This window comes from Pleurodeles waltl, chromosome 3_1 (assembly GCF_031143425.1).
Source record: "Pleurodeles waltl isolate 20211129_DDA chromosome 3_1, aPleWal1.hap1.20221129, whole genome shotgun sequence".
In the NCBI taxonomy this organism is placed as follows: domain Eukaryota; kingdom Metazoa; phylum Chordata; class Amphibia; order Caudata; family Salamandridae; genus Pleurodeles; species Pleurodeles waltl.
Window position 1 is genome coordinate 921,146,501 of NC_090440.1, and position 27,766 is coordinate 921,174,266.

General features: G+C 42.6%; 1 protein-coding gene across 1 annotated transcript in view; it reads left to right on the top strand.

The window, feature by feature from the left end:
* Window positions 1-27,766, top strand: part of LOC138284760 (uromodulin-like) — a 631,564-nt gene that overhangs the window by 581,499 nt on the left and 22,299 nt on the right. The window contains exons 7-8 of the mRNA XM_069223898.1: window positions 1,307-1,552; window positions 2,798-2,957. Coding sequence (XP_069079999.1) covers window positions 1,307-1,552; window positions 2,798-2,957 — 406 coding nt within the window. The remainder of the gene's footprint in view (window positions 1-1,306; window positions 1,553-2,797; window positions 2,958-27,766) is intronic.

Genomic DNA, 27,766 nt, shown 5'->3' on the forward strand with positions numbered 1-27,766 from the left:
ACTGCAATACAAGCATCACAACTGCTCACTTCTCACGAGTCAGCTAAGCAGTCACTTTCTACAGAAGGTGACTTAGCATTATCCAACTGTGCAAGGTAATTTAGCAGGTTACACCGCTCTCAGGAGATTCACTTAACTAAACTACATTTGGTTGAATAATGTAGGTTTGCAGAATCCGACAGTGGGCTCCCAGCACTTTTCTTCCAAGCTATCAAAATTCTGGAACGCTTCTGGAGTCCACACCAGAGCTTCATGCCGAAGAGTAGATTTGTTTTTTTTCATCACAAGGTCGTTTCAGTAGGGCCAACGTCAGCCACCCCCTCCCCTATACCTTACTGAAGTGCTTCAAAGCATGCATGGCTGTTACAGGCCAAAGTTGGGAATATTTACGGTGTAGGTTCTAATTGAGGGTTTGACACCACTTCTAGCTTCCAATACCCAAGCCTCATCTTTTTCCCCCTGATATGTCATCACTTGGGTGTCCTCTCGAGTATAGTTAACATATGAATCAATGGATACCACTCTAGTAGCGCATGTATCATTGTAGGGAGAACATTAAGTTATTTAAGTGCCTCGCCGCTTTTGATCTTTTGGAAGTGGAAAAATAAATAACCTCTCTCCAACTTTCAGGTTTTTTTTTCATCCCTGGTTAGCTGATAACAAGTAGGCAGCTCTGCTTATCTAGTTGTGTATGTCTGTTTTTCATTTTACGTTCAGAAATGCAGTTTGCTGGTACTGGTTGCAGGTTTTGAGATAATTATTGATACAGCAGTCACTCCAAATGGAAGACTGCTTGTAAATGCCAGAGCCGAATGTTCTTACTATGTTCCTCATCGAGTTTCAGAAAGCAGGCTTAGTACTCCGTGTTGTGCACTGCGTCATGATGCTCTACGCAGCAAGCACTCCCCTGGGGTAAGGGGTCTTTTAACATTTTCGCCTGTCACGTTCTTGCTGACCACCTGTTATGGTTGGTGGACGCTGGTTCAGCGCCTGGAAGCTGTGCAGTTACAGACATCGTAAACGCTACGTAACATTGAAATGTGTTATGTTCTTTATGCGCCTGTCGCCGTTTTCAATTCTATTAAAACACCTAACAAAACCTTTCTAGAAATCTCTTCACACCGACACTATTCATCCTCATCACTCACATTGCATGTGCATAGTCTTGGTTCGTGTAAGGTTTTCTCTTTAAAATTAAATAATAACATTTCGACTCAATTAGTCAATCACTCGATAAAGCAGTCGTTAATATGTACATTATATTTGCTGTTCGTAGCTTACCTCTAAATATTTTTTGTATGTGCAGAGATGATGTATATCTGCCCTTGGCGAGTGGCTTGGGCATCTTCCTCGCCACCATGGCTGCCTACGTGTCTAATTCCTACACTGATCCGTACACAGTGGATAAAACACTGACGGTGGGAGACCCGCTCTACATTGGCATCTCCACTACTTTCCAGGATGGAGACACGTTCAGATTGAGAGCAGACAAGTGCGTTGCCTCCCCCACCAACAACCCCGCTGAACCCGGTGTGCTGTTAATTTCAGACGGGTAAGTGGCCATTACACAAGTGACAATAGTTGACAGATGATAAAGTTAAATTAGAATCACAAACGAAGTAAGTAAACAAAACGGCAGAAATGAAATATTCTCAGATGTCTTGAAAGTGAAAGCTGAACATCAGATAAGCTTAAGGACCTGCACTTCCTTTATTTGAAGAAAAGAGGTCACGTAAATTGGAAACACATGCCCTGTGATAGTGAGTGAATGAATGAGTTACTGAGGTAATTTGTCTTGCGCCCATCTTTCACTTTTAAAAGCACGCATACTGACCTGAATGAAGCCCATAGTTACTAAAAAAACGTGAGAACGAAGTAGGAATGTAAGTGGAAATACACATACACGACTGACTGATGAAGTGAGCCCAGCTCGGCCACCAGGAAAAGGCGGCTCGAGGTCTCAAGGATGTCTGCACATCCCTAAACTTATCCCTGTCCGCAGATGATAAAATACGGTACACAGAGACCCTGACACATGCAACATTTAGAGCTGAGAGGGAATTATTTAGGAAAAGCAGGAATTTCACCCGGTATTCTTGGCAGTACAGAAGATATTCTACACATATACAGCTTTAAACCATGTTTTTATATTGCATAAATAAAAAAAAATACGTTTGCTATCCTTGGGTCTAAGTTTGCTTCTCTCTAAGGAGAAGAAGGCCCTTGAAGAAATCAGCTAGTCAGTTATAAATTCGTAAACAGAAGTGAAGTTCCATTTTGGCCTCAATTTCACGGAGAATGTATAGCTTGTCAGGTAATGGGTCGGTGGGACAAGAGGTTCAGTAGAAATATTCCCCATAATGCGCTCTTTGAGTTTGAGTTTCACACATTGCAGCTCCGTCTCACTTGTGATGAGCTTTACAGCCCAGAGCAGATCCCTACTGGTTGAGGTGAGTCTCGCAACTTGGAACGGTTTAATTTTTTGGGTTGAGTCACGCACCTTCGGATATAGTCTCACTGACTACCAAGACTAACTGTGGAGCGCAGTGTTAATCAGTAGTTCAGTCTCGCACCTTGGAACACTCTTTCACTGAGTGGCTAAGAGAGTCAGTCCTCGGAGCATTGTCTCACTCGGTCGTGGACTCTGCATTCCATCCATTGCCGTGGGAGGACCAGGCACCCACCTCCCTCCCCCACACACACACATCCACCTCCCGAGTCAGGAAGTCTGCAGCGGTGACTCTGGCATTAAAAGTAGCATTCCATCTCTAACTCCGTGCCGTTCTTCTCTTCACAGCTGCCCAGTGACGCACGACGTGGACATACAGATCATTCACAACGGCGATTCCCTGGACGTTATGTTTCAGATGGTGACCTTTGCCTTTCAAGATCAGTCTGAGGTGTACCTGCTCTGCGATGTATCCCTGTGCCCGAAAACGACACCAGACTCCTGCAAGGTAAGTGATGGGGGTTGATGCAGGGAAGGAATTTAACTGACCAAAACCATAATTTGTGTAAAAGAAATGAGATGGGGCTGCACCATGAGGGTTCGCTGACACAAAGCATAACTAGGCTCCTCTTTTAAGACTGCATATAATTTGTTGTAGCTCTTTCTTAGTGCAAATTCATGGCCCATGATGCTCAATGTGATAAATCAAAGTCCACAACCGAGGCAGGTAATCGAATCAATACATTTAAATATTGTGAAGCATGCTAGCCTCCACAACGAAGGCAGAGGTGGCTACGTTCTCAAACCATAAACCTTCATTCAGGGTTAAAAATGTATAGATTCTAAATCATCAAATTAGTATAAATCGGTAATGAATACATTAATACATTTAATGTATATGAAGTTCAAAACCAATCAGTCCTGTAGGAAAGAGAACAGACTATATAAAGTCGTCTTAAAGAAAACATTAAGTAAAGTTTGTTCTCTCATAAAACAAGCACCCACTCTGCTCTAATCTCTGCAAGCATTCTGGAAACGGCTTCTGAGCGCACCACTACATTGCAATTGCCTAAATCACACAAATCTAACATTTAATACACCTACTCGTGGTTCCCATGAAACAAACCGATCAGGTTAATGTATACTGATATAAGACTAACTCGTTAGTTTTTCAAGCTCCTAAACAAATAAAGCTTCTCTAAGGGACCTTCATTTTTACATTTATCTGCAACATAAAGAGATATATTGGATCGGCCTGTACTCTGCAGGGGTACTGAAACAGCTTGTTCGAACATGTAACACACAAGAAACATGTAGAAATAAAGAAATACACATAATATGAAACAAGGTGGCAACCAGATGCTAGTCATGTTAAATAACAGGTCTACATTAGCTTTGGTCAATCTAGACATGAATAATTCACAGTTAGTATGTTTGCGTGATTAGATGTTAATGTCGATATTGTATTGTATTGTATTGTAATAGTATTTATATAGCGCTTACTACCCTTGAAGCGTCGAAGCGCTTTTCGGCGAGTAGCATGCTACTCCGGGACCCAAAAAGAATTAGTGATGGATTAGTATCGGGAAATATGAGTACAGTTTTAGTATTATTATAAGTTAATTTGAGCCGCGGATATGAGAGTTTGTTAGTTAGATTGACTGGAGTTATTGAGGGGTGGAGGAGGAAAGAAATCCAGAAGTGTTAATTGGGAGTATATCCCTCATTTACTCATGATGCAAAACATTTAATATGGAAATAACTTCCTCATCTTCTCTTGAAAAACTGTGAGCTGTTGTTGCCTCTTCCTGTTTCCAAGCTTTACTGTCTGCAGCTCATGCACTATCTCAAAGAATTTCCAAAGTATATGCGCTTTAACCACAGCAATGTCTTAAGAACATTTCCATAGCCTGCTCTGTGCCAGCGCATCTGTTTAATAATACATCCCCACAGCTCCACCATGTATAGATGCGCTGGCTGAGAGCCGGTTTTTATGTGTTTGCACTGTCTAATGTGCATGTAATTAATTTCTCCCAGTTAGTGCATGAGTTGCAGACAGTACAGCTCATAGGCAGAGAAAGTCAAACACTGCTCACTGTTTCAGAGTTCTGCAACTGTATCATTAAGAGATGCAAAGGTTCAGTGCAGAGCTGAGCGCATTCTATTTTTTGTTTTGTTTTTTTGCATAAGAGGTGTCTAAAGCTAACAGATATAATTCAAACGTTTTCTAAAATAATGCATTAAATGCAGCCCGCGGAAGACAGAAACAGTGACCAGGGATTGGCTCTCTGTTTTTTTCCACCTTGTGCTATCTCAAGTTCATGCATTATTCATTAAATTTCCATGTTATGTAAATGTACTTTAAACAACTGAAGCTCAAAAGAGGCTATTGGCTCTCCATTGAGACTGAGATAGGGCAGCTCTTCGTGCAGGTTCGCAATAGCGCTGGTGGCGCCCGGTGTGACGATCTTTTTTTTCTTGCCACCCCCATGACCACCTCCTCAGATTCCCTCACTGCTACCCTGAAAATATGATCTACATCTACCCATCACCCCTCTCCCACATACATTTCATTTGATTAATAGCCCTTATAAAGGCTGACTATACTAATTCATTCATTTATCCACATAAAATACAGATCTCTTCTTTGCAGCAGGCATACTAACCCTCTTAAAAACCCAATTATGAAGAGTCAAAACTGCACTAGAAAAAAATCCTGTTCTCTCTAGCAGGAACATCAGTCACAAGAGTTATCTTGAAATGTTTATTGCTGCCTGAAAGCTGCTTGTGCAAGGAACTCTGTGGCAGGTGCGTTTAAATTGTAGTTAATTGATGAACACAGTGACCCCCCTGAGGTCAGTGCACACTTTCTCCAGGTCAGCACCAGTGCAGCTGCACCGGTCGCAGCACCTTAAAGCCGGCCCTGTCTTCGTGCCTCGAACCCATAGAAATTCATAGTTATGTGCAAGAGCGTTAGACAGTGCACTCGAGAGAAGTAAGGCATGGGTGTGCATGCAGATAAACAAAGATGAGAGATCCGGAATGTTTGTGAGTTCAGGAATATAATTGATGGATGCAAGTGCGACGGCAGGGTGGTGAGGGGCTTTAGCAGGCTTTAACTTCCAAATTTCAGACGGTTCAGGCGAGGCTCGATGGTGGGGAGTTGAACCCTAAGGCACAACCTTTGTTCCTGTAAACTTGCCATAAGTGAACTCATTGGAAACAGTATAGGTAGACGCGGCAAGTGAACCTAGATGAATGATAGAAAAGAGGTAGTTAAAGGGATAGTGCACTGGACAAGACTGTTCAAATCATCCAGATTGAGCTATTCACCTCCAAAGCAGAACAATATCTCTTTGCAGAGCTCAATGCTTAATTCCTACAAAGCAGTACTTAAAATAAATGCAATGGATACTGTTATGATATAAAGAAGACAAAAGTAAAACAAGGTATTGAGGCACAATGTGATAAACTGAGTTCTCCAAGATAACACCATCTGGCCAAGGCCCTCAGAGTCATTACGAGTCACACGGAGCTCAATTCGTCTCTGCCTGATTACAAGTGGGTCAGTTCTTCTACATCCTTCTTTTCTGGGTGTGGCGTGACCAGATCTAGTTTTACCATGCAACAATTAATCACGGTTAAATCACTTGGAGTCTCATTCCTCATTTTGTGTGGTGACAGGTGAGCATACATTGCTTTCTCTTGCCAGAAAACACCTTTCCCTTCTCCGCACACTCTTCTAACCTCCCATCCCAACTGCATACATTTACTATATGCCTAACATCTGGTGCTAACTGTATACATTACACCCCACAGATTTGGGAATTCAGTATGGTTATACAACTGGAGAAAGTAGTACCACACAGTAATTCGACTTTAGGTGACGTTTAACTTGTATTTGCACAGTAAGGAGGCGAAGTTAACACAAGGTAACAGCTAAAGCGTGAGATTTTCCTGTGCCTCGCGTTGCTCTACAACTCAAAATGAGAGGCCAAGTGATGAAGCAGGGATTTGAGACCATGTCGCCTATCATTTATGAATAATGTGTGCAAGTGGCAAAATTGTTTTTCACTCCTCTGTTTGCACAAAAATATTAATGTAACTGTTTAGGCACTTAGGGCCAGATGTAGCAAAGGGTTTTTCCCATTCTGTCAATAGGAAAATGTGTTCGTACATATGGCCCTTAATCATTAGCCCAGATGTGCATGGAACATTTTTAAATTTAGTGCAATTTTTCTGAAGTTGTTTTGAATACGGTGAAAAAAAGAGCAAAACTGTTTCTCAGTATATTCTCACTTAAGAATATTTTCATAAAACGTATGCTAACTGGTAACAATGTTACATCGGCATCTGCACGAATTAAAACAGAGATTATGTGAGTAAATTGATGAATGTGTGCAGTGGCATAGCATGGGTGCCATGGCCCTATGAAAGAAAGGCAGTGGACTTTCTTGCTTGTGACTGAGTGGCAAAAGGCAGACAAAGTTTGGGTGCAGAGGGCCCCATACCCTTAGGCCTTTCTGTTCTTGGGCTCTTGCACCTGCTACGCCATTCTACACATAAATCACAAAACCACACATACAACTGTTCACGTTGAGATAAGAAAAGCAAATCTTGCCCTTGTTTTGTATCTCAACCAGTCACTAGTTTCTCAGAAAAGGGGATTGTTTTTTGCATAGCTTTTATGTGGACCATTGCCGTATACACCAAGTATGTTACATTCACCATCCTATAGTTTCCCCTTTCAGCATTGTAGCCTTAGAGTAAAAAAATCCAAGCATGTAAGGTGCGGTTGGCAAAGTACTAGGACTGTCTAAAGATGACACTTATGCAGCCTCTTGTAAAGGGTGTTGAGGATCCGCCAACCCTATTATCAGCTCATCTTTTGCAGGACACTCTCAGTGCCAATAACAGTAGTTTGTTAGGTCTGTTCAAGCACTCTTGCTCTAAGCAGGAAGGGCCAGGCAGTCACATTTCATGTGCCTGCAGCACTGCCCCAGCCATCAGACAGAGTTTTTGGCTGATGATTTTATAGCCTTCAAAGATTTAGAACTGAGGGGCCCACCCCACTGATGACGAACAGCTAGCTTACAGTTAATTTCAGCTTCTTGTGCATTAGGGTTCATCCTTACACAGTCCACAGCTGATTAGCAGTCATCAGAGAAGATTTCCATACCCCCGTTTTCCTCAGCTCTTCAAAGGATGGGCTGAGATTGATAAACCTCACTTACCCTACCACAGCATTTGATCTGTTGAGAAATCAACAGGCTTAGGGAGCTGAAAGTTGGCGCCTGAGCAGGGCATCTGCACGCAGTGTGACTAGATGTCAGTGTCACTTGCTGTAAGCAAATGCAATATGCAGGCTTGAGTTCTCATGGTCCTGCTTCCATTGTGTCCTGGTAACATATACTGGCATTGCAGAGAGTCTGTCAGGCCTAACAGACAGACAGAGTGGATGCTTGAAACTGAAGACAGCCATTGGCTGCAAATGAAAAGGTTTGGCATTGCTTTTGTCAAGTACACCACTTTTTCAATTTTTTATTGTTCTGCTAAATATGAAGCAGGATTGTGCTTGTAAAGCAGAGGTCAGCTTTGTAATACTGTATTCGAATGGATACAAATCTTGTTTACCTACACTTCAGAACATCAAACGATGGGGAAACATACTCATTAAATACTGCTAGATATACATACTATGTTTACAGCTTGCTGAGGCATTGAAATTCTATTGTAAAAGAACTTGTATTATTTTTATTGGAAGTTTGTTGCATGAGTTACATGGAAGATATGTTGATTGCTCGACTCGTGGTGGGGCTCTGAGATCCAAGTCAGACCCCACTCAGCTTTGGCTCTTCAGATTAAGTGGGACTTGAAGTGGGGTGTATCTGACCCTATTCACACACCACTCCTACTTCAAGTGTGAATGTCATCTGGTTCCTAGTCACCATACCATGTTCCAGCAGTTGTACTCTTCTCCCTGATAAATAACATAGTTTGTACTGAGTGTTGCCAAGAAACTATTTAATAACAATCATTGGCAAAGCTAATAGGTCTCGCCTATGGATGTGCTATCAGCTTTGCCATTGCGTTCTATCCATGTTTTATACCAGCGTGGCTGCTGTTCAGCATGGCTAGAAGTTAGTGGCATGGAGAAGAGTGGTGTGGAGTCGTGTAGACTGGAAAGGTAGGGTGGAATGGAGAAGAGTGAAGTAGAGTGTTGTAGAGTGGATTGGCAGAGATTGTTGAGTATTGCAGTGGCATATTGTGGAGTCACATAGAGTGGCTTACACTGGAGTGGCATAGCGTGGAGTGGACTGGTGTAGAGTGCATTTTATATAGTGTGTTTCAGAGTACATTGACATGGAGTACAGTTGCATTGAATTCAGTGGAATACAATGCAGTGTTGTAGGGTAGAGGGGTGCAGAAGTGAGTGCTACAGATTAGAGTAGAGTGGCATAGAGTGCAGTAATGTAGAGTAGAATGGTGTAGAATAGTGCAGAGTGGAGTGTCGTAGAACTGAGTGATGCCGAGCGCAGTGGCACAGAGTAAGGTCGAGTGGCATAGACTGCAGTGTCATAGAGTACAGAGTAGAGCAAGTGGCATAGAGTGCAGTGGTGTAGAATAGTGCAGAGTAGAGTTGAGTGGCATAGAGTGCAGTGGGTAGAGTGGTGCAGTGCCATACAGTGCAGTGGCATAGAGTGCAGTGGCGCAGAGTGGAGTAGCATAGAGTAGAGTTGTGCAGAGTAGATTGGTGTGGCCTAGACTGGAGTGCTGTAGAGTACATTAGCAAAGACTGCAGTGATATAGAGAAGAGTGGCGAAAAGTGCATAAAGGCATAGCGTGAAGTGGTGTAGAGTGGAGTGGTGCAGAATGCAATGGTGTGGAATGGTGCAGGGTAGAGTGCAGTGGCGTGGAGTGGTGCAAAGTGTAGTGGGGTGGCATAGAGTGGATTATTCATAGTGTAGTAGCACACTGCCATTACAGACAATACATTTTCAATTGAAATGACTGGTACATTTGCACAGACACAGAGTTTTACTAATAAAACTATAAAGTGCACAGACAAAAATGTGTGGAAACTGCATTACCTAGTTTAATGATTCATTTTGATCATATTAAAGTATTTGTTTCCAACACGCTTCAGAATAAACAAAAAATGTGCTTCATTTGTGAGTTCATAATTCTGTTATATTCTGAAATACTCACACAATTCATCGAAATGTTGTGGTGTACTTGAAAAAAACTCTTTTGTACCCCAACTATCCAGCAAGATTGTCACATGAATCCTTTCACTTTGAAGTCAGAGAAAGAAAAGTAAACAAGTGCCCTTGGAAGACAGCGGCTGGCATTCAACTGCGGAATTGAATGCACAGCAAATCTTAAGACATAAAAACAATGTTTACAGCCTGTCTAGAGAAAGGGAGAACACGAAACATGAAGGCCCTTTTCTGTCTGATTACCGATAGTTACGCTTCTCTGATGACTGGTTTAATGACGTCACTGTGAAGAAAAATGCATTTCTACACTACACTATAGGCTGCATCAGTGAACATTTACGCTTTTTGTGCATGACCCAGCTCATATGTTTATCACTGGCGACAGATAGGAAGGCATCTGAGTTCTTAGAACCTGATGATGCCTCATCAATGGGCACGTCTGCCACAGAAGAGGATGAGCAGTCAATGATAAAATACAACACTCTGTATCCTCGTTCATCAACTTAACTGCTGGGTCCCATCTCCAACAGTCAGACAGAAAGGGACCAACCTAGGTAGTGGAGTCTCTTGTATAGGTCAGAAATACGTCTCCCTCTCCCGTTAAGAACCAGCCATCTGAAATAAAGGCCCATGTACAACTGACTATTCATTGCTCCTGTTATTTTTTATGGTTGCTCTTTGCAGATGGTATGAATTTTAAGCAATTTCAGGGTTCTGTACTTTGTTATTGTATGTTATGTTAGAACATATTTTCTTTTTTTTTTTAATTGAATTTTTATCAGGTTTCACCAAGTTAACAAAAAACATTACAATTCCATACTTTATCTTAAATAACGTTCCCAATAGTTTCCAAAAAGATAACTTTAAATGAATAGAATCCGGCTTAACCTGAAAAAGATTACACATGATTGTCTAAAAATAATTCGCCCCAAAATCAGAGAAAATGTTTTACCACAGCCCACTCACCTAGCATATCTCATTGCCTGATTTCTGACTTGCACCATTTTACTCAGCCATTCTTGTGGGGAGGGAGTTAAATCAGATCGCCAGTTTCTTAACAGAAGATATCTGGCAATCACAGTGGCAATAAAAATGAGTTTTTTCCACCTGGGTGGGAGCTTTGCCTCGGGGCTGAAGCCCAAACACATCAACCAAATACTGGGAGTTATAAAGACCTGAGCAATAGTTGTTAATATCTTGAATATTCCATCCCAGTATTCCCGTATAAGTCGACATGTACCAATCACATGTATCCAACCAGCCACCCCTGCTGCCTTACAGCAAAAACAAAGATCAGGACAGCTAGGCACCGTGCGGGATAAGGCTTGCGGGGTTCGATATAATAGCCATTTACTGAAAAATATCATCCGATGCCAATTCGCACCTCTAAGTACTGTGAAGTTGAAATGATTGAGCCTCTCCCAGAATTCCCTTGACAGGTCGAGACCCTCCTGGCGGGCCCATTTTCTCACCGCCTTTGCCCCAAGATTGGCCTTATCCTGCTCTAGGATTAACCTTCTCCATGCACCCGCACGCCTTATCCCAGGAGGGTCGACCAGTTCGGCAACTAACGCCTGTGTATTAATAATTAAATCGATGTTCAGATCCCTTAAACTATGAAGCATAGTACTATAGGATCCCACCAGGAGAAAATCATTTTGGACGACCATCCGAATGTTTAAGAGGGTTTCCCAATTGTCATTGATGCGAAAATCCCCAATTTTACTAAATCCTGCATGATCCCATCTCCTTACTAAATCTGAATTGAGCTGAGAGCCAGAACGTAGCGTAAACTGTGTGAGAGGAGTAAGAAAATGCAAATATGGGATTGAATATGTTCTAAAAAAATCTGATTTTCTTTTAAAGACCCATTTAAGAATCTTATAGCAAACTTCTTTTGGAGATTTCACCAATAGTGCAAGATTCAGAATATCGTGCTCCCTGCATATTAATTAACGAAAGTCTTTAGTAAATAAGCAGCCTATAGGTTGATTAGCTTTAAAATTAGTGCAATAATGTGCGAAAAAGACGAAGTAATAATCTTTAAAACTGGGTAGTGCTAAACCCCCCTTTTCTCTATCAGTGTATAATATACTTAATGCAGCCCGTGCCTTCTGATTTTGCCAAATGAATGGGCAAAACATAGACTCCAGTTTCTTGAAAAAAATTGATGTTAATACACAAGGGATGGCCGAAAACAGAAAGTTGAATAATGGTAATATAGACATTTTGATCAGTGCAAGTCGGCCTAGTATAGAGAGGGGGAGAGGCCCCCAGCGTGCAAACAGGGCCTGGGTTTTCAGAGCAAAGGAGTGTAGTTAAGATATTACAGGTCTCCTATGTCGGCTGAAAAGTTAATCCCAAGGTATCTCTTTGGCCTAGTATTCACAAAGTGCTTTAATTCGGGGAGCAGTCTAATAGAAGAAGTACCACACAGAATAATATCGGCCTTACTCATATTAATCTTGTAGCCACCAATTTGCTCAAATTTGGCAAACACCTTAAAAGCCGCTTCCTGGGAGGATCGCCCTTCATCTAAAAACATAATAATATCATCAGCATAAAGTTTGATCTTCTCCATTGACTTCAACGGGGGATGAATCCGATTATTTTGTCTGATTTTAATCGCTAAAGGCTCAATGAAGAGAGCAAAGAGAATAGGGGATAGGGGCACCCTTGCCGGGTCCCACATCAAACTTGAAGTTGACCAACACAAGCGGAATTAATTATGATATTGGCTTCAGAATTTAGATACTGCCTTTGAATTAATGCAGAGACCTGAGAGGGCACCTTGTAGCTGGACAATATTGCAAACAGTGTGTACCACACAACAAAATCAAATGCTTTTTCCGCTTCAAATAAAAGAATGATGGCAGAAATTTTATTAGAAGCGAAATAATCAAGAGCCTCGGCTAAATAGTGCGTATTGGTTGCAAGTTGTGGACCAGCAATAAACCTGTTCTGATCGGGGTGCACTAGTTTATTGACAACCCCGTTAAGCCTGTTAGCCAGAAGTTTCGTGATAATCTTATAGTCCGTAATTAGCAAAGAAATTGAACGATATGCATTAGGGTCTTCCTTTTCCTTATTCTTTTTGGGAAAGCTAACCACATTCCCTAAGTACCAAGAATTGGGGATCTGCTCGCCCTTAAACAAGCCATTAATTAAAGACAAAAAATCGTCGATAAATACCTTGATGAAACCTTTATAAAATTCAGCCGGAAAGCCATCAGGTCAACAAGTCTTTCCCATGGGAAGGTTCTTGACAACCTCAAGGAGTTCTTACTTCATAAATGGCTGTATCAGAGCATCACTGTCTTCTTCTGTGAGACTAGGAATATCCAATTTCCCCAAGAAATCCTTAATGGTCTTAATGTCAATATCCTGAATTTGGCTGTAAATTCGCCTATAATGTTCTAGCATGATTTTATCCACAACTCCAGGGTCAGTATGCCTAACCCCAGTGACAAGGCACCTCAATGCATGTATCACATTGCTAGCAATTCGATCTCGAGCTTGCCAGGCCAAAAATTTGCCTGTAAAATTACTCTCTTCATATATCTTTTGTCTATAGGTCTGATATCCTATGTCAACCTTCTTAAAAAGATTGTTGGCCAGTGCCTGTTTAGCTAATTCAAAAGACTGTCTATTGCTTTCTGTGGGGGCGTGAAGGTAAATAGTTAAACACCTCTGCACTGCTTCTACCAGAGCCCTGGCTTGTTGTCTATGAGAAGATTTATCTGCTGCCTCCTTAGCGATTACCAAGCCCCTGAAAAAGGCCTTATACGCATCCCAAACCATCGCTGGAGTTGAAGATCCCTGATTGCCTTTGAAAAAATGTACTTATTTCGACCTTAGAGACCTGTACCCATCTCTCCTCTTGAAGGAGTTGCTGGTTAAACACCCACTTTGTAGGCTGAGGCATGGAGAATTCTGATAAAAGACGCAATTCCAGGACCAGGGCGGCATGGTCAGATAAGCCTCACCGACTGGTTCTTAAAGAGCAATATTTTGGATATCAGAAAAAAATCAATGTGGGAGACACTTTTAAACCTGCTTGAGATGCACGTATTCTCTCTCTCATTTGGGGCACTCATTCTCCAAGGGTCACAGAGCATCAGCACTTTGGCATAGTCTTTAAAGATTTTGGCAACTCTAGGTTTGTGTTGCTTCTTACCCCTAACAGTGGTGTCCATGACTGGATCCTGAAGAAAGTTAAAATCCCCACCCATAGTAATTTTACCTGAAAGTTGCAAAAGGGATTAAAACAGTGCCACATAAGGGGCCGGGTCATCTATCAAGGGTGCATAAAAACTAACCAAAATAAATCTTTCTTTGGCAATTAAGCAGTGCACCCAGCAGCATCGCCCTTCAGGGTCGCAAAGAAAATCAAGTGCCGAGCACCGAGGCCTCTAGCTAAAAAGACCGCCATGCCTCCGTGAGCAGCTGGGGCTGCGGCAACCACCTTAAAATCGACAAATCTTTTAAACATGTGGAAGCTTGTTACTTTTTTAGCTGGAATATCAGTTTCTTGTAATAAAATAACAGAGGGATTTAGAGCAATTACCCTCTCTTCAATTGCAGACCTTTTCCTCCGATAATTTAGCCCATTGACATTCCAGGAAACTATTCTTAGTGAGGAGTTTAACCTTGCCATTGAATTCTTAAAAAACGATCGCCAAAGAAGTAAGTGATCTGAACCCACCAGAGAATTTGAGCCTTGGCCGGGTCCAAATAATATCACCCACATTGTAACCTTGATCATTCTGCATTGCGCATAGCTACATTTTAGTATGGAAAAAAAGGATCCTGTACCCCTTGCCACCCCTCCCACCACCCCCCAAGCCCTCATCCTATCCCTTAGGTAGCCGACACCTGGAGCCCTCCCGTCTGGGCAATCCGGGACCACCCCCTGACCCCATCCTTCCCTAATCTGGTGCCTTGGCATGGCCCCGTATGCCATAGACTACAAAGGGACTGGAATATAAGTGCCATGATAACGCATTATGTTTACACTCTGTGAAATCCACCGTTCTCAAGCAAAATTACCCCTCTTAGTGCATAATGTGCCCAACCTCTCCCCCTTTCTTATTCATATTTCCCCCCTCTTCCTCCCTCCCTCCTCTACCCTGACTGCTTTTGAATTGAATGCAACAAAGTCTTCGCAGCATTAACTGTATGAACTAGATTAGAATGTCCTTGAAAAAACACTTTGAGTTTGGATTGCTGTGCAAGTCCTGCTGGAGCACTGGCATTTTGAAATGCCGGAATCATCCCCTTCAGTTCTCTCCTCCGATGCGCAGCCACCACCGACATATCTGAGAAAACTTTGAAGGCATAGTCGCCAGGGATCTGGTGTATTTTACTCTTAATCGCTTGTTGAAGGATGCGTTCCTTGACACGAAAGTCGCCAAAGTTTACAAGAATAGTTTGAGGATAATTTGCATTGGGTGGCTGTACTGCAGGGACCCGATGGGCCCGCATTATGAGTAAAATCTAAATGTTTATCCTCTGGTTCTAAAAGAACATGATGTAGGATAAGAACAGTGATTAAGGGCCTTATTTATACTTTTTGGTGCAAAACTGCACTAACGCAGTTTTGCACCAAAAAGTGTTGCACCGGCTTGCACCATTTTTTAGCACCAGCTGGGCACAATATTTATAGAATGGTGCAAGCCGGTGCAAAGGGTAGGCTAGCGTAAAAAAAAAAAAAAACCTTAGGCAGGTTAGAGTCAAAATTAATGACTAACCATATTAGTGTCATTTTTTTATGCTAAGGGGCATATTTATACTCTGTTTGCACTGAATTAGCGTCACTTGTTTTACTCTAATTCGGTGCAAAACTAACTCCATATTTATACTTTGGTGCTAGACCCGTTTAGCGGCAAATTTATGGAGTTAAAGTCATTTTTTGGAAGTGGAAGCCTACTTTGCCTTAATGAGCTGCAAGGTAGGCGTTCCCGTGCAAAAAATGACTCTATGACCTTAACTCCATATTTATACTCCCATGCAAAAATGGTGCAAGGGAGGGAGGAGGGGTCAAAAAATGGGGAAAAGATTGCTTTGCCCCATTTTTTAAAACCTGGGTCAGGGCAGGTGTTAGGGGACCTGTGGGCCTATTTCCATGGTGGAACACCATGGAATAAGCCCACAGGTGCCCTCCCCAGTCCCGAGGGGCACCCACACCAGAAGGACTGCAGAGGATGGGGAACCCCATCCCAGGTAAGTACAGGTAAGATTGCATTTTATTTTTGAAAGTGCCATTTGGGGACCTGGAATGGGCCCCATACATGGCACAGGGTGCAATGGCCGTGCCCAGGGGACCCTTGTCCTCTGTGCTGGCCATTGGGGTGGTGGGTGTGACTCCTGCCTTTTCTAAAGCAGGAGTCATGTGGCATGGTAGGTTTAGCACCATAAAATGACGCTAATCTGGTTAGAGTAATTATTTTTTTACTCTAACCTGCCTAAAGTCATTTTTTGGTGTTAAACCCTCTTCTTCTATACTGCCAACCCCACCCGAATAAAGTCTTTTTTTTTTACTCTAGCCTACGCTTTGCACCGGCTTGCACCATTCAATAAATATGGTGCCTAGCTGGTGCACAAAAATGGTGCAAGCCGGTGCTAAACATTTTAATGGAAAACTGAGTTAGTGCAGTTTTGCAGCAAAAAGTATAAATAAGGGCCCACATTTTGTAAGTTTGTGCCACTTTTGCATTAAAAAATTATGTTAATGCGGCGCAAAAAAAGTATAAATCAGGGCCTTGGTGCTAGACAGGTCTAGCACCAAAGTATAAATATGGAGTTAGTTTTGCACTGAATTAGAGTAAAAAAATGACACTAATTCGGTGCAAACAGAGTATAAATATGCTGCAGAGTATAAATATGCCCCTAAATATGGCGTTAAGGCCATTGAGTCATTTTTTTGCACGGGAATGCCTACCTTGCATCTCATTAAGGCAAGGCAGGTCTCCAATTCCAAAAAATGACTTTAACTCCATAAATTTGGTGCTAGACGGGTCTAGCACCAAAGTATAAATATGGAGTTAGTTTTGCACCAAATTAGTGTAAAAAAAAATGACGCTAATTCGGTGCAAACAGAATATAAATATGCTCCTAAGTTTGTGGCAGTCTGCCCATTTTCACGCCCTTCAGGGATTCCTGTAAATCTCAAATTAGATCTGCGTGAGCGATTCTCCGCATCATCTAGCCGAATCTGTAAGTCTAACAGATCTGCTGACATTTTGCCACTGACGGTTCCAAAGTGACATGGACATCCTCCAGATCGGACACTCGCTGTTCAACCTCCTTGATACATGAGTTAAGTTGCTGTATATTACTACAAATTAAATTTAATTGCGATTCCGTTCTCTGGTTTGCTTCATCTTGCGAAATTTTCAAAGCTTTTAACTCAGTTAAGATCTGAAGGAGCAGGTTTTTTGAGGGGATATCAGTGCTTGCCTTGTCTCTAAGTGCCTGAGAGGAAAAGCCCGCTTGTAAATTCAACTGATCTTGGGCCAGCTCAGAGGGTCCATTGACAGAGGAGTTCGGAGGGGGCCTGATTGCAGTACTGATCCCTGATACACATATTGGCTCGCGAGATAAATCAAGTAGGGAGCTGTTTGCCTGGGGAGCAGAGATAGAGTCAATAGTCAGGGGGGGAGCAACAGCTTTTTGACCCTTCACCCTCCACCAAACAAGGGATACAGTAGCTTGGGTGCTGCGCCCATATCCAGAGCTTGACTGTGATTAACTTCCGAGTTACAACTGGAGGTTAATTGGTTAAGAGGTGGACAAACTTTGTTAACCAATTGCAAATTTAAGTCCAAGTCCGGGTCTGGGTTTCTATCCTCTTCGAACAGACAGTCGGAGCCAAGATTCTGATCCACCGTACAAGTCATAGAGGGCGGTAAGTTGCGAGGAGAAATAGTGCTAAGAGCTAAGTCAGTGGTCAGCGGAATGGTGATATTTGAAGGTAAATCCATATTCAGATGATTGTCGGATGGGGCTGGGCGCTTTGCTTTAACAGTACATGTTGTTTTAGGAGCCCTAGAGGCAGGGTATCCCTTTCCCTAAAAATAATGTGGAGATTGGGGCATTATATAACGTTGCTCCTTGCCCTTGCCCTGACAAACGACACCCAGCCCCCTTTCTCTCCCTCCCTGTGCAACTGACTCTGAGTTTGGATGAAAAATACTGGCCACGTGCCAGACTTGCACTAAAGTTACACCAGGGGGTGTCTTTTAACAAGCAATTTCCAAAACTCACAGTGTACTGCACCAAGCGGGCACTAGACAGTGACCAAAGCAGTATAAACTGGTCAAAATACAGAGTTTTAAAAAACAGGAACAAAACGAGACTGCCCCCACTGGCAAAGTCTATTGTAATCCGTAGCCCCCGCCTCACCTCCCTTTCTTTTAAAGAGAACCGATCTCGTCTCTCCTCTTCTCAGGGCAGAACAGTCAAATCAGGCACCTGCAGAGCTTCTTCGACGTCAGAAGCAGTGTCAGAGCAATGTCGAATTTCCAAATACGGCGGGGACGAGGCGAAGGGGCAGCGTTCCAATCCATTCCAATCCTTTCTTGGCAGAGAAAAAAGGGGGGAGCAGGAGCCCCCTCGTGGAGCTTGGTGGCCTCAAACTCTTTTCCGCGCTCAGAGACGCAGCGCGGCCATAACGAGTCTGATTCCCGACGTGCGTCTTTCCCTCTGAGCCTGTACCTAGCAGCAGAGCATGACAGGAGCTCCTACGCGGCTGATCGCAGAGCATATTTTCACAATATATGTCTAATGGCTCAGTCAGCTTCGGAGCGGTTTTGGTTCTTTGCACGGGTCTGCCTGTTTCCCACCTCTGGAGCTCCTACTTTTCACTCTGCAGACACCTTCATGTTTCTTACCATGATCACTCCATGATCACAGATTGGCAATCGGACATGCTGCGTGACATGCACACTCTCCCTCTTTTAGCTCCCCGACCACCTCCAGCATCAGTCCATTTTCTCCTTGAACTCCACACCCTTACTGCTATTTGAGGTTGCCCAGGTTTGAGAAAAAAATGTAGCTTTAAGTTTAAAGATTTGTGTTTGTTCAAGTCACTTAAAATTAGTTTCCCTACATCTTACTTACTGCAATTTATAGTGTCCACCTAGGCTATGACTCTGGGGTTCCACTTGTGACTGTGCCCCGCCACTCCCTTTGCCACAATAAATATCCATTGTATCCATTGTTGTTTGCCCTAGGTCCTCACATCTGTCATTCTAGATTGGACTGCATAACTTTACCTGTAGAACACGTCCTTTTTGTAATGGGCCATCTGGCGCCAACCAATTAGCATTATCTCCATGAATGCTCAATGGCGGTCGTACTCTATTAAAAGAACACTGATGTTGCTCAATAGCAGGAGATGCACTTCCAACCAGGGGAGCATGCAAACAGTGGGATTGGATGGGTAATCTGATCAGTGGGTGTTGTATGAGCGCTGTTGCTGCAGTCTTTGTGACAGGCTAGCTGTTCCCAGAAACATGAGTCGGTAATATTGAAGTGCAAAATCTTTCCATATCTGACTAATAATGCCTGGAGTGATTCTGGAGGCATGTATAGCTTTGTGAAACTGAAGACAGCTGAAGAGGTACTGGTGTTTGGCTCTATCCTCTCCCAGTTCTGGTAAGGGATCTTTTGTTGCAGATCTATAGACTTCTCACTGAATTTGTCATGACAAGAAGCATTTTCTGCAATGACTAATGCTTTACTATTGACCCGTTACTGAATGGGATCTAGGCAGAAAACACGTGTAACATGGCTGGCAAGGCTGTTTGGTCTTTTGTTTGCTCATGAATGACCACAACCTGGTGGATGAGTCCTGTATTACACTCTTCCTCTCACCCCAGCAAGGAGAAAGTACATTATCCTCTCCCCAGTCCATAGTACTTTGGTGAGGTACACTGCTTGGAAACGCAAGGCTCTGCTCCGTGATGTGTGTGACTGTTCACACCAGGGTTTAGAAGATCTCTTCCTGGTTGAACTGGAAGTTGTGCTAGGGCATGTGGCACCTCCTGCACAGTACTCCAGGAAGCAGTTGTCTAAATATTGAATTTCAGAGGAAACAACTGCTTAATACCCATGTACTCCCTTACAGGGCGGAAGGGGAGAGCAGGATAAAAGAGCTTGAACAGCAGGCACCACAAAAGCTGGGAGACATCCATGAACTGCTTGACATCAAGCACTCACTCGAATATTTATATAATAGATTAGGCAAATATTCTTACTGGTCATATCACCAAAGACTTCATAGAGCAGGGGATGTATCTGGAAGGATGTTTGGGTGGTTCGTATGAAGGTGGCAACCAGGGCAAGTATTTTACTAGTGACTTGGGACAACAGGCTGATGCACATAAAACAAAATGCTGTAAATGGCATCTTTTGGAAACACCTCCATAAATTGTATAGCTAGTCATAGACCCTAGATTTGGTGCAAGTGAAAATATATTTCAGAAAGGCCAGGCTCCTGTTAGTGTCCCCCAAGGCGAGACAGGAATTGGAATTACCACTTACAAGAGAAGAGCTGAAAGAGGCTCAGGTGGAAATGCAGAACGATAAAAGCAAAGGCATGACAAATTCACCTGTGTTTTACAGACTGGCTTCCAGCCAACTTATGGGCAAATTGTTGAAAGCCAGCAGATGACTCATCAGATCGGCTGTTTGCCTGACACAAAGAGAAACGTTCTGATCACCGTATAAGAAATGTATGTCTATCATTTGATTTTTAGATTACTTTACGTGACTCTAGCATTGTTAATATAGGGAAATAAATATTCTAACTTTTAACCAAAGGTGTGGTTATTCATGACTGAAAGGTCATGGTGGGTTAATTACTGACTCCTATTGATTACTAATGTTATTGATTATTGTTGATAATTGATGCTAAGAATTTACATTTGATTATTGATTTGTGATGTTAAGGGTCTATATGGAGGGAAGATCTCAAGCGCTGGTCAAAAGGCTCATCGACCTATTCACATCCCCTTGTAAGTTTACTTATTAAGGCTCAGACGCGCTATCAGAAGATGGTAGCAGACTGATGGTTTGTCCCCTTGGGAGCCTATCGTAGAAGCCCGGCTTTGGTATTGACAAGCTGCAGATACTCATGAAGATAGTAATAGACTGGTGGTATTAAGAAACGAGGATAGTAGTGGACTGATGGTTTGTCCCCTCGTGATACTGAGAAATGGAGATAGTAGCAGCTTGATGATTTGTCTCCTTTAGAGCCCATCATAGATATTCAGAGTAGGTTTGGATTGATTTTTCAATGATAAAAATTGGAGAGAGCTTGCTAATGGTTGTTTGAGGATGTTCTCGACATTCTATTGATAGTGTGAATTAAGTAGGTTTTGCGCTTGTACATCTTACGCTAACCACAGGTGAACTGTGATGTTTGTGAGGGTTTAGGAAGTTTGCGTACTCCAAATGAAGTTGTAGTAGAAGTGTGCGAACTCCGCAGTGTGAGAGTAGGGAAGTCATCGAACTTCATGTGTGTGGTGCTTTGTGCTAAAAAATTGTCCACGTCGTTGTTGCTGTACAGACCCTGCGTGGTCTAAGACTCCGGAGTATATTGAAAAGTGTACGAGGCACTGGGTTCATGTTGTAATTTGTCTGGTTTAAAAGATCGATCGGGCGTGGTCGACGAGTCAGAGAGTCAAAGGGAGTGAATGAAAATTTGGACTAAGTTCTGGCGAGTCCTATATGTACCAGGACAGACCCACTGATCATTTGAGAGTAAAATTTGCTGGTCGAATTCTGCTTGTGAATCTGGAAAGCTGATAAAGAGAGAGTAGCTATAAGAGCGGGAACGACTGTCAGTGAAAAAATCCATAAAGCTTCTAAAGCGATTGTGTTACCTTTCCTGTAGTAAACTGGCAAATTTGGTTTTTATTTTGGTTTAGTGCTCACAATATTTTGCATTAATTTTGTGTGAATCTGAGTTTGGTAGGACAAGCCACAAGACTTTGTCAGCCACAGTACGCATGAGTGTGATGTCATTGGAGCCGCGCTGAGATAGGTTGGTTAGTGAGAAGGGTCGCGCTCGGATTGGCAGCCGTCTGTGAGGCGCAATTGGTTGAGAAGGTGGGTGAAGAGAATTCTCGGAATAAAAGTTACTTCCTGATTTGATTTTGAGCAAAACAAAAGGCGAAAAGATGACATTTTTCAAGACTTTAAAGAGTGCCTTGAGGGGAGATATGTACATTACAACGAGTGTAGGGGAGGTTAACCCCCAGAAGGTACACCAGCTTACATCGTAATGGAAGAAAAAGGTGTAGCGCCATGTCTTTGGCTAAAGCAATGGTGCAAAGTGACAGAGAAACATGGGAGTTTAGCATTTCCTGTCAACAGAACATTCAATTTGAGGAGTTTAGAAAATTTGAGGAGGGTGCTGTATGATTTGAAACCCCCTCCGAGACCAGCACAGTTCAAGGCATTATCGATTTGGGAAGTAGTAGCCCAACAACTACAGCAACAGAAATTTGAGAGGAGAATGAGAAAGGCTAGATGGGACGAAGACCAGAAATTTTGGAGAACAGAGACACTGCAGGGATTAAGTTATCCCCAGCAATTACTCAGGACAGTGAAACGGAAGGAAGGAAAGTTACCCGTAAGACAAATAGAAGCCTTTCTGAGAGTATGGAGGCTAGAAAATCCTCGATAGTGGAGGAAGAGTCAGACGATGATGAGTTATTGAGAAATCATCCACCACCATATGCAGCACATGCACGTGGTCCAAGTACCAGTGCTGATCCTGCAGGTCTGACGCAGGTTAATGCAACAATGAGCCTGGTGCAAGCTAATCCTAGCCCAAAATAGATTCTGATTCAGAGTAGCCTTAATGTACCCACCTCTCCGGTAATGCAGAACCAGATGCAACTGCCACAAGTTCAGAGAATTTACCCTGATGTGCCCATTGTAGAAACTGCCACCAACCTGATGGTGCCAACAGGACAGACTTAGCCGAGACCGATGTTGGTTCAGACAGAGCCAACTCCACTTTTACTGCCTCAAATGCAGCCACAGGTAATGCCAAGATGCACTCCAGTGACAGGGACCAGTCAGATATGTCATCAATGATGAATCAGAATATGGGAGTTACTCTTCCACAGAACCTAGGTACCAGACCAACCCCAGATGCCATATCTCTGCCTATCACTGTTGGTCCAGTCGTACCATCGTATGCACAGATGAAACCCAGTGTATGTGATCAAAGTGTAATGACACAGAATGCAATAGGGGGAGGACTTACTGAGAACACCAGAGTAGTCACTCTTGTGGGACAGACCTTTGATAGTCCAGATCTTTGTTATATCTTAGTCCAATTGGAGTTCCTTTGGATGCTATGGGAGGGTTGAGTTTGAAATTACTAACACCGCAGACCTTGAATGCAGTTGCATCACAGGTGCCATCAGTCCAGACTAGCAACATTTAGTTGCAAGGTTTGACTGCTCAGCAATTGACTTAATGGTTGGACAAACTGAATACCCCACATAGTGCTCCTAAGGGAGAGGAGTACTTGAATTACACTAGCCTGAGCATGGAAGCAGGTGAGCTCATTGAGGGAAACATGGGTGTGAAGAGGTTAGAGTCATACACCAAAGCAGAATTGAGATATCTGTGTCCGAAGATTATGAGGGAAGTGAGCAAAGTGCATCACAATTTAGCAGACTTGGCAGAGAAGTATGGCATAGAAACAGAGAAAACAAAACATTTGAAAAGAAGTTATAGGTTAGATTCTGAGGCAAAAGATTTTGAACACATAAGATCTGCTGGAATGAAAGTGCACCTTAAGAAATTACTTCAGAGTGCTCATCTTTGGGGAGCATTAGATAAGTGGGAAGGCAGATGGGTAGCAAAAAGAGATAAGAAGAAAGGAGATTCTGCAGAGCCGACTGCAAATCTGCAGCGGGACAGGGACCCAATAAAAATGTTACCAATGAGGGAGATCCCGGGAGGGTATTTTTTCATGTACCTTGGAGCAGAGGTGATATTTTGTTGTTTACGAATGATTACCCCAGATTGAGAGAGAAGCCAGTAGAATGATACTAGCAGACAGACAGGTTTGTGAAACTTGCAAAATGCCTTTGGGAAGATTTGAACAATCTCTTAGAGATAGTGGTTCCAGCTGATCTATGGATAGAGTGTAAAACAAGCGAACCAGAGAGAGAGAAACTTACCGGTGCACACTCTTCTGAGGTAATGAAATATTATTACAAGGTGACAAAAACATTGATTGGCAGAGAATTAGGAGAGATTGTTGTGGGCGTTCAAGCATTACAGTGGTACAGAGACAATTGAGGCGAAGGACATGATTCATTTTGTGTTCAGATTTGTGGAAGGATTGAAATCCCAAATTATCCAGATGATTAAGAGTCATTTAATTTGCTGGCAGGCAAAGCTGATTGATGAGATTTTGCAGAATGCAAAATACTGTAGTGATAACATTGAAATGAAGCAGAAAAACCTGAAAGAAAAGGCGATGGTGATGCAAATTTGAGCTGCTTAGACAGGGATGCAGGGAAACTTTCCACAATAGCCACAGCAGCAGAGAAATATGGTGTTTAGGTCCCAGATGAGAAGTAGAGGTTGAAGAGGAAATAAGAATCGCGGTCCAGGCTTGGGTACTGTAAGGGTTGAAAAGGATGTGCAGGGAATTAAGAAATTGTTGTCATATCATGCTTGCGGAGCTGTCAGACTTTGGAAACGTGAATGCCCGATGTTGGTGCAGGAAGGTGTTGTTCAGCAAAGTAATTATGTCAATTTATTTTAGAACATGAGAGGAACGAGAATGCAAGGGCCAAACCCAAATTTCCAAATGAATGCAAATCAGATGCAATGTTTTCAACCCATGCAGTAGGTGCATATGCCATGTGTACAGATGACACAGTTGCAGCCAATGCAACAGCAGGTTCCCATGGTACCTAGACAGCAAATCCAAGTACCTCAAGCCCCAATGGAACAGCAGCAGGCGATGCTTCCTCAACAGGTCACAGTTTAGGTCAAAATAATGCAGTACATCAACGCCTGTTACACAATGAGATTATAATAAACGATGATTGGGTGAGCGAAAGTTCAGAGGAGGGATGTATGCTTGCAGCTTCCTTAGAAGCAGATCAGAGAGGTCCCTACGTGAAGGGAAAAGTCATGGGTCACAGGGTTTCATTCTTAGTTGACACAGGAGCTACACACTCTACAATTAGGAGTGCAGAGGTTCCTAAATTGCCCCTTTCAGGAAAGTCCAGGTTATAGGAGTAGCTAATCAATATTTGGCCAACCCGATTACAGAACTAGTCCAGGTTAAAATTGGCAACTTTCAGGGAATGCATAGATTCACAGTCTGTGATTCAAGTTCAGCATCCCTATTGGGAAGAGACTTGCTGTGTAAAACCAGGTGCTCGATTACCTGTTCAACTGATGGAATTGAGATAGAGACAAATAGCAATGATGAAGAGGACCAAACCCAAGAGACAGAATGTGAGATGGTGAATGAGGAATACCCTCTAATTAATTTCTTTCCGATGTTCCTGGTGAAAGAGCTTCACCATGATTTACAGGGAACAGTTAAAGAAAAGGTGTGGGATCTGACAGGAAAGGAAGTAGGTCTGATAAAAGGAATTGAGTCAGTTAAAGTTAGTGTGAAGCCAAATGCAGTTTTCCCTCAGATTTCCCAGTACCACATGCCACAATATGTTCTCTTGAAGGTTGCCCAAATAATTGCAGAATTTGTGAATCAAGGAGTTCTGAAAGAAGTATTGAGCAGCCCATGTAATTCACAGATAATGGGACTGAAAAAGCCTGGTGAGAAAGTTCGAATTGTCCAAGATTTGAGAAAGATAAATGACATTGTGATCAAATGTTGTCCCATTGTGCCAAATCCAACTGTCATAATGTTTCAGATTCCGTGCCATGCTGAGTGGTTCAATGTCATTGACCTGTCACAAGCCTTCTTTTCTGTGCCTCTTCATGAGGACAGCCAGTTTCTCTTTTGTTTTAAATTCTTAGACCGAGTCTACTGTTGGTGTCGAATTACTCAAGGGTTTTCGAAATCACCTTCTATATTAAATCAGATCTTGAAAAAGAATTTGGAGTCATTGGAATTGCCTTTCCAATCGACCTTGGTACAGTATATTGATGATTTGCAGATTGCTTCCAGAATAAGGGACAAGTGTAAGTATGACTCAATTGCCATGTTGAATCATTTGGGAGAGAACGGATATAAAGTGTCCCCACTGAAATTGCAGTACTGTCAGAAAGAAGTAAAATATTTAGGTCATCACATTGAGAAAGGATTAAGGAAAATCTCCAGGGAGAGACTTCCGACCATATTACAGATGAATCCCTGACCACACAGAGAGATGTCAGAAAGTTTCTAGGGATGGTAGGTGATTGCCACCAATGGATTCCCAATTTTTCAGTTATTGCGATACCATTGCAAAAGCTGACTCATAAAGAGGTCACTGATCTCATAGTGTTAGACCAGGATGGAATGAAAGTATTTACAGAGTTGAGAGAATGCATGTGCAGAGCTCCAGCTGTAGGTATGCCTGACTACACGAAATCTTTCAAATTGTTTTGTCATGAACGTGATGCATGTCCTTTGTCTGTCTTGGCACAGGTCCATGGAGGTGTAAATCACCCATTAGCATATTTTTCAGCTACTTTGGACCCCGTCGCAGCATCCTTACCAGGTTGTTTGCGTTCAGTTGCAGCGGTTAGACAGAGCCTCACTCAGTGTGAAGGTATAGTGATAGGACACCCTCTGACAGTTATGGTCCCTCACTCAGTTGAAGTTCTCCTTACCCACACCGAGACCCACTATTTTACAGGTGCAAGATTGACCCGTTACGAGACAGGTATTTTAGGATCACCAAATGTGTCATTGAAAAGATGTACAGTACTAAACCCGGCAACTTTGCTTCCAAATGAAAATGTTGAAATTGAAAAGTTAGAAGCATTGAGCATGATTGTCTTGAGTTAACTGATCTGTGTACAAAACCAAGACCTGACATTAGAGATACTCAACTGGAAGAAAATGACCAAGTTGATGGTTCTTGTCTGAGAGACTGTACAGGGATACTGAGAGCAGGATATGCCATATGCACAATTTCTGGTATCCTGGAAGCATCCTGGCTTCAAGGAGTGTATTCTGCCCAAGTAGCGGAACTGGCAGCCCTTACTAGAGCATGCCATGTTTCTGCTCAGCTGAAGGTTACCATCTATACAGACAGCCAATATGAATTTGGAATAGTTCATGATTTTGGCCAGTGGTTGTTGCAGAGAGGTTTCATGACCTCTTCCGGGTCACCAGTGAGAAATGGTGAGACAATTAAGGAATTGTTAGATGCTATCCAAATGCCTGAAGAAATTGTAGTGGTGAAATGCAGTGCACATCTGAAGTCACAGGACTTTGTATCAACGGGTAATGGATGTGCGGATCAAGTTGCATGGTTTTTCGCATTGAACTGTATATCGTTCAAAGAAAAATGGGAACTGTTACCAGAAGCAGAGGGTGAAACATGTTCAAGTTATGCATTGAAAGTAATCAATACAATGGAAGAGCTGAAAATGTTGCAAAATAATGTTAGCACGGAGGAAAAACGTTAATGTGGCAAAATGTTGTGTGTGCAAAGACAAGATGAATTGTGGGTTTCAGAAGAGGGTAACATGGTTTTGCCTAATAGTCTATTGTCTCAAATGGCTAGATATTATCATGTTCAAGAACATATTTGGAGGGATGCCATGATTCGGTTGTTCAAACATGATTCGTTCAGTCCAAAGTTTAGACAAGTTTCTGAAGCAGTTTGCCACTGTTGCGTCATTTGTCAGCAAATGAACATGGTGAAAGGGACAGTGGTTAATTTGAGCCACATTGGAAGAGCAGGAGGTCCATTTAGCAGAATGCAATTGGATTTTATTGAGATGCCTGTGTGTGGAGGTTTGAGATACGTGTTGGTGATTGTGTGCATTTTTAGCCACTGGATTAAAGCATCAACTGGATGATTTTTAAAAAAAAATCCAAAATTGACTGAATTAATTCATGTTAGACAGCGGAGGGAGTCTCCTT